At 43.1% G+C, this 15,448-nt stretch overlaps 1 protein-coding gene and 2 non-coding genes across 21 annotated transcripts in view; all 3 read left to right on the top strand.

Annotated features, from left to right (window-relative positions):
* The window catches only part of Ubap2 (ubiquitin-associated protein 2), an 89,174-nt gene that overhangs the window by 64,194 nt on the left and 9,532 nt on the right, over positions 1-15,448 (top strand). For all 19 annotated transcript variants that reach the window (NM_001107928.2, XM_039109842.2, XM_063287609.1 and 16 more), the window contains 6 exons: positions 1,269-1,336; positions 5,817-6,006; positions 8,184-8,400; positions 10,687-10,958; positions 11,537-11,709; positions 13,003-13,216. In NM_001107928.2, the coding sequence (NP_001101398.2) occupies positions 1,269-1,336; positions 5,817-6,006; positions 8,184-8,400; positions 10,687-10,958; positions 11,537-11,709; positions 13,003-13,216 (1,134 nt within the window). The remainder of the gene's footprint in view (positions 1-1,268; positions 1,337-5,816; positions 6,007-8,183; positions 8,401-10,686; positions 10,959-11,536; positions 11,710-13,002; positions 13,217-15,448) is intronic.
* On the top strand, positions 3,868-3,946 carry LOC120103358 (small nucleolar RNA SNORD121A). The gene has a single exon (XR_005505411.1). It is a non-coding gene; the product is annotated as a small nucleolar RNA SNORD121A (small nucleolar RNA).
* On the top strand, positions 6,134-6,214 carry Snord121a (small nucleolar RNA, C/D box 121A). The gene has a single exon (XR_005505410.1). It is a non-coding gene; the product is annotated as a small nucleolar RNA SNORD121A (small nucleolar RNA).

The following is a 15,448-nucleotide window of genomic DNA, read 5'->3' as shown; positions in this document are numbered from 1 at the left end:
GGGTAGGATGAAGGTCTTAAAGTCCATGGCCACTGTGACACACCTATTCTAACAAGGCCACACCTCCAAATAGTGCCACTTCTTGGACCAAGCATATTCAAACCATGATGACAGGTGTTTTACCTGAAAGCTTGTCTATATAGAACATGCATGTCCAGTACCAATAGAGGCCAGAGAAGACATTAGGGCCTCTGGAACTGCAGTTGGTTAGTGATGAGTGTCAGTGGGTCCTGGGAATGGATCTTTTAAAATTAGAAATTAGAGTCTAGGCCTGAGCTCCTTCAGTTGTGTGTTAGTGGGACCCAGTATGTGGTTATAGACCTAAATGTGGAAGCTGTAACAAATGTGGCAGTTAAAGGCTTCTGAATACAAGGGGCCAAAGACTACATGAGGAGTAAATAGACTTGAGGTTTGCACGAGGCTCCTCTGCTGCCTTGGTTCTCCCACAGATCACTGATAAGTCTGTGCTGGCTCACGGGAGTTCAGTTCTGTTCCCACAGGAGTCTACCATGAAAATTGCAATGTCCTTCTCAGCACGGAAACGTTGTTAGGATATAACTCTGGGGTGATTCCTGTTTCAGCTGCTCAGTAGTTCATAAAAAGTGTTAACTTTGGCTTAGAGTTAGTTACAACACAATTTCCAACAATTACTTTATCCACTAAACATCTGCCATTTTGTACTGTATATTTAGGTGAGGTTTTTCCAATATTGATAGTTATAAAATCAGAGTATCCATGAGCTCTGACAAATGTTGAAGATGCTAAACCTAAGTGAGAATTTAAACATTTTAGAAAATTATTTACTGGTGGAGAAAGAGCAGAACGTGCATGCAGATCAAGGACATACTTGGAAATTGCTGCCTTAGGCACACATGTGTAGGTAAACACATGAAATAAAAAACGATTCTAAAAATAATAAGCCTCTCACTTTAAAATGAAATAGTATTGATCACTAGATGAAATGGAAGACAGGAAAGCACCCACCTTCCCTAAATTCCCTGCTTTTCAGCAGTTCTGTTGTTCTTTGGTGTCTCCTGAAATGGTCAGCTGAGGCTAGGACTTGGAGGCTGGTCCCTGTCATGTGTGTCTCCTGTGGGTGTTGAGAGCTGAGGCTCCATTGCCTGGGGAGATCCCATGATGGTTTTGTGCGTCTCAGTCCTTTGTACTCCCTCTGGTGACCTTGATGGTGCCTGAGGTCTGCAGTCAGGCAGGCTCCCGTTTGAATTGTGCAAAGAGAGAGTAAAGCTTTTTCTCCTAACTTTCCACAGCTTTCTGAGACAAAAGTATTCACGGCTTCATCCGCTCCAGCAGACAACCATGTCCCGCCTGGGCAGAGGTAAAGGTTTGGCTGTTTTTTCCTTTATCTTTTCTCATTCAAAGCATAATTAAAACGTTATTTTTTAGGACAACTGTTTACATTTTTTACTCAAATCTTCAATTTCTCCCTCGCTCCTCTGCTTTCCTTTCCCTCTTCTCCCCACAGTGCTCGGAGCGAGCTTCAAAGACTTCTTAGTTGAGTCACAGCTATTCTTGTGATCCGTTAGCAGTTGGGTAGAGATTATGCTAATCCTAGTTTTAATTCAGAGTTGACTGTTTACATTAGTAAACTTTTCTCTGCCCTTCAAACAGACTCTCACTGTGTAGCCCAGATTGGCCTGGCTCTTAGAGTTCTTCCATCCTAAAAAGAAAGTAAACTTACTATATTCAATTCTTTGGTTTCATGCTTTTGTTTAGATGGTCTCTAACCTAAGTGTCATTTGAATAGGTAATGTTAGTTATGCTTAAATTCCAGAAGAAGGAGGCCCTTAAAGGTTAGCATGCTCTCTGTGTGTGTGTGTGTGTGTGTGTGTGTGTGTGTGTGTCTGTCTGTGTCTGTCTGTCTGTGTCTGTGTCTGTGTCCGTGTCTGTCTGTCTGTCTGTCTGTGGGTCTGTCTGTCTGAGGAGGTGTGTGGCAATCACAGTATAGACAGCCCTGTGTTGTTTTTCACCCTGAAAAATACCACTTTATACTTGTCTGTTCATTTGTTTTGTTTGGTTTTTTGTGTGCTTGTTCATGCATACATGTTTGTGTATGTGCATTGTGCCTATGTGTCAAACCGCTCTTGTGGAAGAAGTCAGACATCAGTGGGCATCTTGTGGGATTCAGTTTTCTCCATCATGTAGATTTCATAGATCAAACTCAGGACATCTAGCTTGGCAGGACTGACCTTTACCCAGTGAACCATGGCTGGTCCCTGGCCCACATTTTTTCTTTCTCTCAGTGACTGGGACCTATTAAGTAGGCTAGTCTGGCCTGGACAGCACGCTAAGAACCCACATCTCTCCTCTCCAGTGCCACAGTGCCCTGCATCTTTTTCATACAGGTTTTGGATATCAAATTTAGATCCTTGTACTTGCAAGGACATCTCTTTACTGATTGAACTATTTATGTACGCAGGCCTCAGGATAACAACACTTAAAGCTCTATTGGATAGTCAGGATTGGTAGTCTGTCCTCACATGTAACCCTAGCATTCTAAAGCCTGATGCAGGGGCAGCATGAGTTTAACGACAGTTTGTTTTATATAATGAGACTGAACACAAATGAATACACAGCTAAATGACTTTGTTTGCTCTTCATGACTTTGCCGTGTAGTCCAGGCTACTCTCAAGGCACACCTGACTTCAGGGAGTGCTGGCGGTACTGCGCTTCCACAGTGATTTTAAGCACCTTTAAAATGGCTTTAAGGATCTATGTGACTAACTCCTACAGCTATTCTCTGACCTTAATCTAAACATGTAGGCACACATGCACATATATGTTCTAAAGGTAATTTTAAAATTAAAAAAAGTAAATGCTAGAGAGATTTAAGCCTGGAAATACGTGTATGTATCTTAAAGTAGACAAGTCTGAATCAAGCATCTTAAAACCAAACTAAACGAGATAGTTAAGGACTTAACCATAGGAGAGGAAATATACATAGATCTCCACTGCATTTATGACTACATGAATTTGCTTGTGGCACTTTAATTTTTTAAGAAGGTAGTTGAGAGGATGAGAGAGATGGCTCAGTGGCTAAGAGCACTTGTTTTTGCACAAGACCAAGTTCGATTCTCAGCACTTGCATGGCAACTTATAACTGTGCTTAACTGCAGTTCCAGTTGATCTGCTGTTCCCTTCTGATTTTTTTTTTTTTTTGGTTCTTTTTTTTTTTTTTTTCAGAGCTGGGGACCGAACCCAGGGCCACTGAGCTAAATCCCCAACCCCCCCTTCTGATTTTTACAGGCAGCCACCTACAGGCAAATGAAATGCTCATACGTTAAGTACATAAATATGAAAACACCATGTTAGGTACAATGCTGACTTCCTTTTAACCTCAGCATTCAGGAGGGAGAGGAAGAGGGAGCAGGAATCCAGACATGGCTCAGGTACAAAATAAATTTGACGACTTGAAACCCTATGCAAAAAAATCTAGAACACTAATAACAACCTCGTCTTCACAAATTCTCAGCACAAGGAATCAGAAGGCAAAAGGAACTACAGACTCCGTTGCTGCTGCTGCTGACTGTTGCCCTTAGAGTTTAGCAAGTCACTCTTATTTCAGTATGATGTGTGTGTGTTCATTTGTTTGCTTGAGATGGGGCCTCACTTTGTAACGTTAGCTGTCCTAGAACCTGCATAGACATTGTTGACCTTAAACTCGCAGAGATTCACCTACATCAGCCTCCCAATTGCTAGGGTTAAAGGCCTGTTACACCCCTGCCTATCTTACTTCATTCAGTAGAGGGTTTGAAGGAATTCACCTCTTAGCAATAGTCATCAGGAGTCCATGGATCTTATCTTACAGTTATTTCCTCATAAACACTAAAATGTTGAAAGTACATTTGCATTCCGGAAACAATGATGTGATTTCCAAGCACATATCTGATGATTCCATGTGGAATTTTAACTACTGAGTTTCCTGGGCCAAGGTAACAACTTCTTTACTTGTCAGTGACCAGTAAACTGGTATGAAGGATTCCTCCCTGGTACTAATGGTTTTTAAGACCTTTCTTGTGTGTGTGTGCACGCGCGTGTGTGCGTGTGTTGGGGTGTAGGTTTGTTTGTTTGTTTATTTATTATATATAAGTACACTATAGCTGTCCTCAGGCACACCAGAAGAGGGCATCGGATCCCATTACAGATGGTTGTGAGCCACCATGTGGTTGCTGGGAATTGAACTCAGGACCTCTGGAAGAGCAGCCAGTGCTCTTAACCGCTGAGCCATCTCTCCAGCCCCAGAGGATAGTTTTTGATGGTTGCTTCTCTACTTCATCTTGGAGATCCCCTGGGATTGAACTCAGGGTGACAGACATTGGTGGGTGGTATCTTTATTTTCTAAGCTGCTTCACTGTATCAAACCCTGGGCTTTGACAAAGCCTTTATTCATTCTTTTCCTTTCCTTCCGTCTGTGAGACATAGTCTCTTTCTCAGTCACCATGTAGAGCAGAGATCTGACTGCCTCTGCCTCCTGCGTGCTGGGATAAGAGTGTGCCCCAAGCCCAGCTGTTTTGTGCTTTTGCAGGAGACACTGCGGTATTTATTGTATTCACTCGAGTCTGTCTCCTGATTTTTTGGAATAGAACTTGCTTTAGTTCTGGTCATGTTGAAAGTGAAAGTTTTGTGGTCATCATATGTAATACACATAACTTGTTTGTGTCACTAGAATCCGGTTTTGGTGACAGCTTCTCTGTTAATGTATGGAATAGAATACTGTGATATCATACATTAGAACATTAGCTTGGGTTTTGCATTGTTAGCCTCAGAAATGAAATTGGTTTCAGGAGTGTAAAAATGGTTGTTTATATAAGAAAAAGAACTCTGGCTAGAAGCTCTCTCAGTATGGGGATAAAGCCAGAATGATTTAACTGCCCAGGACCAGTCTCGTTGACATGGTGAGTTCTGCTGGGAGCAGAGATTGAAAGGCCTCCTGGGGGGGCATCCATCATTCTGGAGACCCTCCTGCAGGTCTTGCTGTCTGGGCTGACTCATTCCTTTGGCTGGCAACGTGTATCGTGACCTCCTTCTTCTGAGGCCATGCTCTCAAATTAGATTAGGTGGTCTTTTGGGCAAGGTCATGGGGCATTATAAGATATTCTGTTGCTAAAGTTTGTAATTTCTTATTTTAGGGAGAAAATTATACATGCTTAAATATGTTGTGGGGTAGAATACAGAATATATAGATATTTAAAATAAATTTATGGGGGTTGGGGATTTAGCTCAGTGGTAGAGCGCTTGCCTAGGAAGCGCAAGGCCCTGGGTTCAATCCCCAGCTCCGAAAAAAAAAAAAAAAAAAAAAAAGAACCAATAAAATAAATTTATGACTTAAACCTCTACTATAGCTTAGGTCTTAATGTTTCAAGAATGTCCAGTCACTCTCAAGAAAACTGAAGCTGAGCTGGTGGCACACTTAATCCTAGCACTGAGCAGGAAGAGATGGGGAACTCTCAAGTTAGGCGCTAGCCTGGTGTATGTAGTGACACTTCTCAAAACAAACAAAAAATCTGAAGTTCAAAGGGGGGAAAAGGGAAATTGAAGAAATTTGAGATCAGTGATATCTGTAAGGTATTACAGTTCCTCTCTGTGACTCAGTGGAGTTCCTCCAATCCCAATGCACCTCTTTTCTCTAAACTTTTTGGTGACAAGTTCTCTTTTAATCTCTCTGAAACTCCGTTTTCCAGTGGTTTCGTTTATGACTCTCTAGCTTAAAACTTTGTTTGTCATGTTGTTCTCTCCAGTTGACTGGCTGGTACATTTTGCTCATGACAGCTGATTGCCTTTGTCTTTCATGTGCTTAGCATTGATCTGGTGGCCTTGCTCCACAAACCTGCTCCTCCCACTCAAGCCGCAGAAGTCAACTCCTTTGAAACGTCCCAGCAGCAGGGCTTCGGCCAGGCCCTTGTCTTCACAAATTCTCAGCACAACAATCCAACGGCACCAGGGACTGCAAGCTCCACTCCTGCTAGCTCATACTCTCCTCAGAGTTTGGTAACTCAATTTTATTTCAAGTTTGGGTCCTAAGGAATTCACTTATTGGCAACAGTCATCAAGACTTTATGGCTTATACCTTGCCTTTAATTTCTCAGAAATCGTCAAACGTTGTCAGTAGGTCTGTACCCAGGAAACAATGATGTGATGATTTCCAAGCACATAGCTGATGGTTCCATGTGGAATTTAACTGCTGAGTTTCCTGGCTGAGATAAAAACTTCTTTATGAATTCTTGTCAGTGATTGGTATAACGAGTTTTTAAAACCTTTTTTCACTTTATATATTTCTTGTGGACGTGCTTGTGTGTGTGTACACCATGTTCCACAAAGAGATTAGCGAACAGCTTGTAGGAGCAGTTCTCACCCTCCTCTATGTGGACCATCATGGCAGCCCAAGTGATTGTTCTCCCCTTAGATTTTGTTTCAAAGTCTATGTCTATACTTAATGTTTCTCTTGTCTGTGTGTTCCTAGTTTGCACTTTGCTTCTCTGTTGTATAAAACATGCCACTTTTTCTTAAATTGCCAAATAATATGTTACAGTCCCCTCCATAAGACTTTTCCTTGGTGGTGTCACCGCAGATGCAGTGAATTCTTAGTGCCTTCTCAGAAAGAATTCTGGGATTGCTAGTGATGAGGACCGACAGGTAGGGATTAGAAGCTTGGAGTGTAGTCTGTGAGGGACAACTGGAGTCTGTTCTAGTGCGAAGTAAATACAGAAGAAAACTCTTGGCTTTTACTGATTAATCCGAGTGCATTTCCTCTGCCTTTTCATTGCAACTGGTATGACGTTCTTCTGACTTCTAGAGGTTCTGTCTGGTTGCTGAGGTCAGATAGAGGTGAACCATCAAGTCTGTTTTATGTTATCATCAGTGCTGTGACAAATTGTATATCATTTTAAGAGCTGCAACCATAAATAGCTTCTGTTTATAATCATTGGGGGAAATTAATAAGTAACAACTTGATAATAGTGTAATAGGACAGAAAAATAAAAATAGTGAAAATAAGAGAAAAAGAGTCAGAATATGTGGGACTTAGAAACTGTGTATGTATGTATCTATCTATACACAGGCATGCTAACACATGCTTTTTTGTGTCTCATTGGTTCAGTGAAGTAGCTAGAATTCAGAGACCCCGTACTGAGCATTACGGAGAGCAAAGCAGTGGCCACAGTGAAAGTGCATTTGATAAGAGTAGGTGGATGGTGGAGGCTGTGTCAGCATGCAGAGTGACGTTTGGGTAGACTTCAGCCAGAAGAGCTTGAGCAGGGACTCGGTGCAGGCAGGAGTTGATGGGGGGTCAGCTGCCATGGCCTAGTGTCTGCCCTGGGGACTCTAAATTTTCTAACTGGCATACTCCAGACCTTAGAATATTGACAATAGCCAGGCATAGTGTCACATACCTTTAATACCAGTGCTTGGGAAGCAGAAGCAAGTGGATCTCTGTGATTTGAGACCACTCTGGGCTACAGAGTGAGATCCAGGACAGGCAGGGCTACACAGAGAAGACCCTGTCTTGGAAAACCAAAGGGGAAAAGAAGAATCTTTATAATAGGAATAACAGTTTCCTCCTCTTTGATTCAGCTTCCCCTGAGATACACACTCTCTAGAGGACAGGCGTTGCTTTTGCTTTTGCTTAGTTAATGGGTGGTTGATGTTCCTAGTCATCTGAGCAGGACTGCCTGCTTTTAGAATGGAGAGAGCACTCAGCCTGCCCTGCTCTTCCTACCTTAGAGGTGATGGCTGCTCACAGATTGTAAAAGGTTTGTGCTTTGCTTTGTCATGCACATTTTTGTCATTTACTTGCTTGTTTTTTAAAAGTTTACTTTGGAGCCAGAGAGATGGCCCAGCAGATAAGAGCACTTGCTGCTCTTGCAGTCTGGTTCTGAGCACCCAGGAATTAAAAACAATAAGTCAGTACTAATAAATAAAGCAAGTATTTGGTTTCTAAGTTTGTAGTAGTTCTTTCTGTTGTCTTTAAGCTCATATCAGAATCAGGGAAGAGTGCAATTTTATTTAATGGACTGTGAAGGCATAGTGACACTTCTTCATAGACTAGTCTCTAAAGCGAGGTTGACCTTTTGCAGATGACCCAGCTACAGCTTTCTTCCTTCTCAAGATGTGTGTTTGCAAGCCTGGAGTCAAAACTAAGGGCTTGTTCTCTTTATATCTCTTTAAAGTCATCCGTCCTTGGCTCAGGATTTGGAGAGCTGGCTCAGTCAAAAATGGTGAACATCTCCAACTCCCAGATTTTGGACAAGTTGAAACCACCAGGTTTAAGCCCGTTTCCTGCTGCTTCAAGCACACAGCAGAATGACAATGCGAGCCCCCCAGCCACCACTGCTGCTTGGGACCTCAAGCCCTCGGCACCCCAGCCCTCAGTCCTCAGTCATTTGGGTAAGTGGATGTTTTCTGAACTGGTTTATATTAATTAGGTCATTGTCAGAGTGTGTTGTATGTGAGTCTATGAGACTTGTCTGGAGTCTATGAGACTATATGCAGCTTTGGAAAATTAAGTCAGTGGACTTACTATATAGTGTCTGTGCATTAACAGGAATAGCTAGATGCCCAGCTAGAAGACAGGAGCAAAAATGTTGCATGGTGGCTCCTACCTGTAATGCTAGCACTCAGAATGTAGAGGTGGGAGGATCACCATACATTTGGGACCAACCTAGGGTATAGAATGAGAACCTGTTTTAAAAATGAAGCACAAGCCAGTGTAGACAACTTGTGATATGCCTCTGATCTCAGCACTTGGTAGGCAAACTGATCTCTGTCAGTTTGAGCCCAGACTGGTATAGATTCTGATTTCCAGGTTAGCCAGGACTGTATAGTAAGACCCTGTCAAAAAATAACAAGTAAAAAACAGTAAGCAGTTGAGGCTAGAGAGGTGAATTAGTAGTTAAAAGTCCTGGTTGGTCTTCCAGAGGACCCAGGGTGGAATCCCAGTAATGAATGTTGACCAGGCTGGCCTTGAACTCATAGAGATCACCCATCTCTACCTCGCAGGTGTGGGGATTAAAGCCCTAGCTTTACTCTTTGTTGTAAAGGGAGCATGTGTGAACTTGCTGTTTTCTAAACAAAACTTATACCAACCCCTCTTGTAACACTAAGCTTTCATTTTCCAGATACAGTAATGTGAAAGCTTGTGTGAAGAAGTGGGGGTAGGGGGTTATTTCAATCCTAGAGTTGATTACATACTTAACTTTTGTGCTTAGCATAAATTACAGGCAGATTTCTGTGCTTCATGAAATGACTTTTCTGTACTCAAGAATGCCTGCGAGGTCCACTCTTACAGTTCTAGTGGAAGCTGGATTCATTCATAGGCACCCTTTGCCTGACAGACAGCATAATTACAGATTGAATAAAGGAGAACCGTGTTTGTGGATATTCTAGGCACAGCAAGCCGGTCTCACTAGTTAATGTGTTGGCAGCTAGCAGACATGCTGGATCCAGCCAGCATCTAAGCACACCATTAACAGCATCTGCTCTTCGCTTTCCCGTATAATTAATAAGAAGAGAAGTTTAAAGATAGAAGTATGTTGTTTCTGTGTTCGGTATGAAGCCTTTTTGGCACATTCCTTATTGCAAGTTGAAATGAACTCATTGAGAAGGGATGTGCTACCTTTATTTTTTCTTTTTAAACAGGACTTTGTTCCCAGGCTGGCTTTCATTTGCAATGCTTCTGCCTCAGCCTTTTAAATTTATAAGATTTTAGGCATGCATTCAAATACCCAGATAGTTTGCATTTCTTTTGCATGATTTCCATTCAACAAGAAACGGAAGAGAATTTTTTAAAAAGCTGTAATTGGCATATTGTAACAATTGATCTTGTTTTATTGAGAAACGCTTGGTATGTTCATTCATTACGACTTCATTTTTCATAGCTCATTCATATAATTTCAGTTTAAAAAGAATGGGCTGAACATCCTGAGTTCAGTGTCCTAAAAGTGAGGGAAGGAGCCAGTGCTCATGATCATGCCGTGTCCTCCAACAATAAATTGTATGACAGATGCTTGTGTCTGTGTCTTTGACAGTCAGGGACCTTGGGACAGGTTTGCTTCTCCGCAGCAAGCAGGAGGACAGCAGTGGAAAAGGGTCATGCTTGTCACATATATTCTTTACAGTTTTGTAACATTTACACTTTATGTATAGCAATCTAAATAGCTTTTTAAAGGTGTACCAGATTGGTGGCTGGGGAGATGGTTCAGTTTGTAAAGTGCCTGTTTTAGAAAGTGGATCATCTCTGTCAAAGCTGGGTGCAGTGACACACATTTGTTATCCTAGCACTAGGAAGACAGCAGGACCCCTGGAGCTCAAGCCAACCAGGTTAGCTGAATGCTGAGTTCCTTCGAGTTCACTGAGAGACCTTGTCTCAGCAACATAGGCAGAGAGCAGCTCTAGATAACATTTAGTGTTGACCTCTGGCTGAACACACATGCGCGCGCACCTACACAGAACACCAAAATCGGTGTGATCTAATTCTCACCTATGGCCATAACCTCTCTGCATGGGAGTGAGGAACAGAGCACCCAGGCATGCGTGCATTACCCAGTACCTGTGTTTTCCCTTCCCTCCTGTTTCCTGCTGTTTGCAAGTTGGTAATTCAGAAAACCTGAGAGTCAGGGTAAACGTGCTGCAGAATTACTAGTGAGTGCCGACTGTTTTCCTCTACATTTATAGACTTCAAATCTCAGCCGGAACCATCTCCAGTTCTCAGCCAGTTGAGCCAGCGACAGCAACAGCAGAACCAGGCAGTCAGTGTTCCTCCTCCAGGTTTGGAGTCCTTTCCTTCTCAGACAAAACACCGAGAATCAGCACCGGGAGATGGTCCTTCTACTGTCAACAGACTTTTGCAGCTTCCTACCATGGCTGTTGAAAACATTGTATCTGCCCACCAACCACAGCCCAAACACATTAAACTCCCTAAGCGCCGGATTCCTCCAGCTTCTAAGGTAGGCATTCCATCTGAATTGGGAAACATTGTGATAGAGTGTATAAAAACATTGTGATACAGTGTCTTCAACCAGAACTTGAAATGTCTTCAAGCACAGCTTATTGCTTTGGAAGGATTTGACCATCTTTCAGGTGTTTGGGCTAATTCTTAGAGAGAATGAATTCATGCTGGTAGCCAGAGCCTCCTTAGTTCAAGTGTAGACCTGCGAGTGTTAATTCAAAGTGATTCTGTTTTGTGTGTGGTATCTCATGGTTCGACGTGTGTGATTACCTTGTAAAGCTTTTTATCACTGGTATGTCTCTGAAAGGAGAAGAGTATCCTCATCTACCAGCTCTCCTGACACCCTCCCCAACAACTTGAAAGCCATTTATAATATCAATGTGGACCATTCCCCCATGACCCATTAAGTTGTCTGCTCTGTTTCCCTCACTGATTAAAGGCTCTATTTCTGTTCCTTTTCATTTTCTCATTGGTTTTTGCCAATGTAGCCCAAGGAAGTTGCTTGTTTGAGTCTTTTGTAGGCCTGTGAGGCCTGAAGTCCCTGCCCTGTGTCGCTAATGAGCTCTGCTTTTGTAGGTTCCTGTGTCCGCAGTGGAAATGCCCGGGTCTGCAGATATCACAGGGCTGAATGTTCAGTTTGGGGCCCTCGAATTTGGATCAGAGCCATCTCTCTCTGAGTTTGGATCAACAGCTTCAGCCAGTGAAAATAGCAGTCAGCTTCCTATCAGCTTGTACCCGAAGTCTTTAAGGTACAAACTCTTTGGTTGTGATTGAGCGTGGTCCTTTAACAAAAAGGAGCCAAGAGCTTGGCGTGGGCAACATCATAGCGGTTTGTTGCAGCTCTCAATGATATGTAGTTTCAGTTTGCTACGGCCCACACTCGTTTTCTCTTGTTCCATGCTACGCTCTGACAGACATGTATGTGTCAGAACTCGTCTGATCTGGGTGTTTCATGTGACTAGGGTCATATAAAATGTGGCCGTTGTGCCTCTTACTTAAGGTTTTCAAAGGTCATCCATACTGTGTATTGGCTTCCATTCACTTAGCAGACGTGGCACGTTCACAGTTGGTGGATGTTGCCATGAAATTATTTTAAAAATGCTGTCTTTTACCCCACACTAGATCCGGCACCACAGTGCCCCAAGATATCTTCATCTCAGTCAGCAAAGCCTCTCACCCGCTCTGCTCCATCCCATATCACACTCACTGCTGAAGGCTGGTCTCTGAGCCTGGCAGCAATCTCTCTATCCATCCAGTTCCCAGGGTTGCCACCATGCCAGAAACACACATCCCAATTCCTGGCGGCCTAGTATCTCCACCACCACAAACTCTCTTAACCTTAAATCGCCACATGAAGGAACACACAACACAGTAACCTCTGATCCAGTTGATAAGATATAATTATCCACCTAAACATACAAAGCCCTGTCCACATCCATTAAGAACATTCATAACAACCTGTAAATGTGCAGAGAGGAATCTTAACATCCGCCTCCATGTTCTCTGTCCCTCCTGCCTCGCTCCAGTCTCCTCTCTCTGAAACTTTTCTCCCGCTCATCCTTCCTCCTCGTCCAGTGGCAGGCCTTGTCCTTTCTTGTGCCTGCTTTCACCTGCATGACTTCATCCTACAGGTGGATGTTTAGGTTCTTTTCTCTTTTTGCTTATGGTGGATCCTACTGCTCTGTTACTGTGTTCTAGTAGCAGCATTATTGAGTCATGTGATAGCCACCTGGCAACCCCCAGAGTTTGCAGTCACAGCAGCACATACAGACTCACTGCACACTGACACACGGTCACCCACCTACCTCCGCCACAGCTTCCACACACTACTTTGTTTCAGTGGAATGTTTTGCAAATAGAAAGATTGGGGGTTTTTATAGTTGTTTTTTTCTGTGACTAGAGGCAATACCTGGTAAGGACTGTAGTGTATCGTTGTGGTTAATGTCACTTTAGCTTAGAATATGATACTGACCTGATTTTGTCTTTTTACTGAAGCCGTCAGATGACAGCAGTGTATGTCTAATCCTTTGTCGTCTTTACAGTGAGCCCTTGAATGCCTCTTTCCCAATGACCAGTGCTGTACAGAACCCCACCTACACAACCTCAGTCATTACCTCCTCCACTCTGACCAGCTCGTCCGTGAGCTCCACTAGCCCAGTAACAACTTGTTCCTCTTACGACCAGAGTTCTGTGCATACCAGGATTGCGTACCAAAGCCCTGCAAGCCCAGCGGACGCGGCTCCCGGCTCCGTTGCTGTAAGTGACTCTTTGGGGTTTCTTTTCTTAGGCTGTCCTCCTTCAATGTCAGTGTACAGTTGGGCAAATTATGCTTTAAATTTTAGTTCATCTATTGAGGGGTGTGTGGGTGTGTGTGTGTCTGTACATTGCGTGCATGTGGGAGCAAGAGGACAACTGACAGGAGTTACTTTTTTGTTTTGTGTGTCCCAGGTATCGCACTCAGGGCGTTTGTCTTGCTTGGCAGCTGGTGCCTGTGTTTGCAGAGCTTGCTTGCTGGCCCAGTATAGTACTTTAGGGAGCAATTTGATGGCACATCGTGCCATTTATTAAAATAATAGCAGTGCCTTCCTCCCTAGGCACTGGCTTTTGATGAGGCCTACAGTACCAGACACGAACTGTCTGCTGTGGGACAGTCATCAAATCCTGTCAGAAAAGCATCGTTCACCCCCATAACTGCCTTGTCATTGTTAACCAGTAGGCTGAATTGTTGTGTGCAAGGTTCACAACAGAGTGAGGCTATTGATGAAAATTCTTTCACAAAACCTTGCGGGCTAGCCAGCAGAGAGGAAGTTTTCTAGCCTGATCTCGATGTCGGTCATGTGGAATTACAGCAATAAGGTCTGAGAGTTAGCTCTAATGAGACCATCAGCAGTGATGAAGACTGCTTGTTTTGTGCTGGGAACTTAGGACCCTTCTTGGCCAAGGACTATAAGATTGGTATCCAACTTCCAGTACTGGGATTTTTGTTTACTAACTCGTTGCTTCTGAGAATAGCTTGGTCTGTGCATAATGGCCATCTCTGTTCAAGCATCTCAAGGACCATTTTGTTGGAGTTTGAGAGGAAAGCAATAGGACAGACATGGTATAAATCTTGTCAGCTGCTGGGAGGTGGCAGACAGAAAAGAAAGAGGGGCGAGGTTGGCATGCAGCAGTAGACAGGAGCCTCTAGAAAAGTGGCATGAAGGCCCACCCAGCCCACCAAGCTGAGTGTGATGGATCCCCTAAAACTGGAGTTATAAACTGTGACCCACCATGTGGGTGCAGGGGATCACATTCAGATCCTCTGGAAGAGCAGCTAACCTTTTCTGCTGTGCCATCTCTCCAGTCCTCCTTCAACATTTCTTACTCTAAAGGTATTTGCTTTTTTTCTTACTGCTGCCCCTTTCTGGGAATGGTGACTGAGTGTCCTGCCACGTGCACACTCTATGGTCCTCCCCAGTGTGGAGGCAGGTGTCAGTCAGTTTGTACAGATCCCTGCATTAGTCCCTCATGGTGTCTCAGGTGTTCGAGCCAGTTGCTGTAGGTTCTCTATTTTGTGGACAACATAGTCAAAACTTCCTCTGTACTCTCACCTTAAGAAAGCTGTGTCTTGGGGCTGGGGATTTAGCTCAGTGGTAGAGCGCTTGCCTAGCAAGCACAAGGCCCTGGGTTCGGTCCCCAGCTCCGGAAAAAAAAAAAAAAAAAAAAAGAGAGAGAAAGAAAGCTGTGTCTTAAGAACACATCTCTTCTTTTTAGTAGAAATATTTCTCAGTGTTTGATGGTTCCTGCTATGGAAGTTACTCTTTGTATAATATATATTTATGTTATTTAGAATTTGCATATATATTCTTGAATTATATTATTTGCATTACCTAATTTGCATGAGCAGTGGAAAGCGCGGTACAGTTTAATTATGTTGGGACTTGATCTTCCTCATATGATTTAACAACTTGGAAATTCTTCTAGACATGCTTTGAGCCTTTTGTACTTTTCTTTCCTAAATTCTGATTCTGGTTTTCAAAATACCTACTTCTTGTGATATATTAAAGCTAGTTGTATTGCCTCTCATTTATTTTCATGTTCTTTTTATTTTATTTTATTTTATTTTATTTTTTTTTTTTTGGTTCTACTTTTCGGAGCTGGGGACCGAACCCAGGGCCTTGTGCTTCCTAGGCAAGCGCTCTACCACTGAGCTAAATCCCCAACCCCTCTTTTTATTTTTAAAACAAAACAAGAATGAAAGAGATCCAGGCTGGAGAAGTGGGTTGTGTTTTAGAGCCCTTTCTGTAGGCGGATCCCAACCACCTGTAACTTGGAGACCGTCGTTCAGCTCTGGCTGGTGCCTAAGTGATGTGCATTCATACACATACACATACAACAAAGTAAAATCTTTGAAAAGAGATGAGATCATTGCTTTTTTGTTACATATGGCTGTTGCAGTCACCCTGGTGTTTGTCTGGGCATGTCTGCATGTTAACTCTTTCTCTTTGT

The sequence above is a fragment of the Rattus norvegicus genome, chromosome 5 (assembly GCF_036323735.1).
Source record: "Rattus norvegicus strain BN/NHsdMcwi chromosome 5, GRCr8, whole genome shotgun sequence".
Taxonomy (NCBI): domain Eukaryota; kingdom Metazoa; phylum Chordata; class Mammalia; order Rodentia; family Muridae; genus Rattus; species Rattus norvegicus.
Note: the sequence above shows the minus strand (reverse complement) of the source record. Positions and strands in the feature narration are given on the sequence as shown.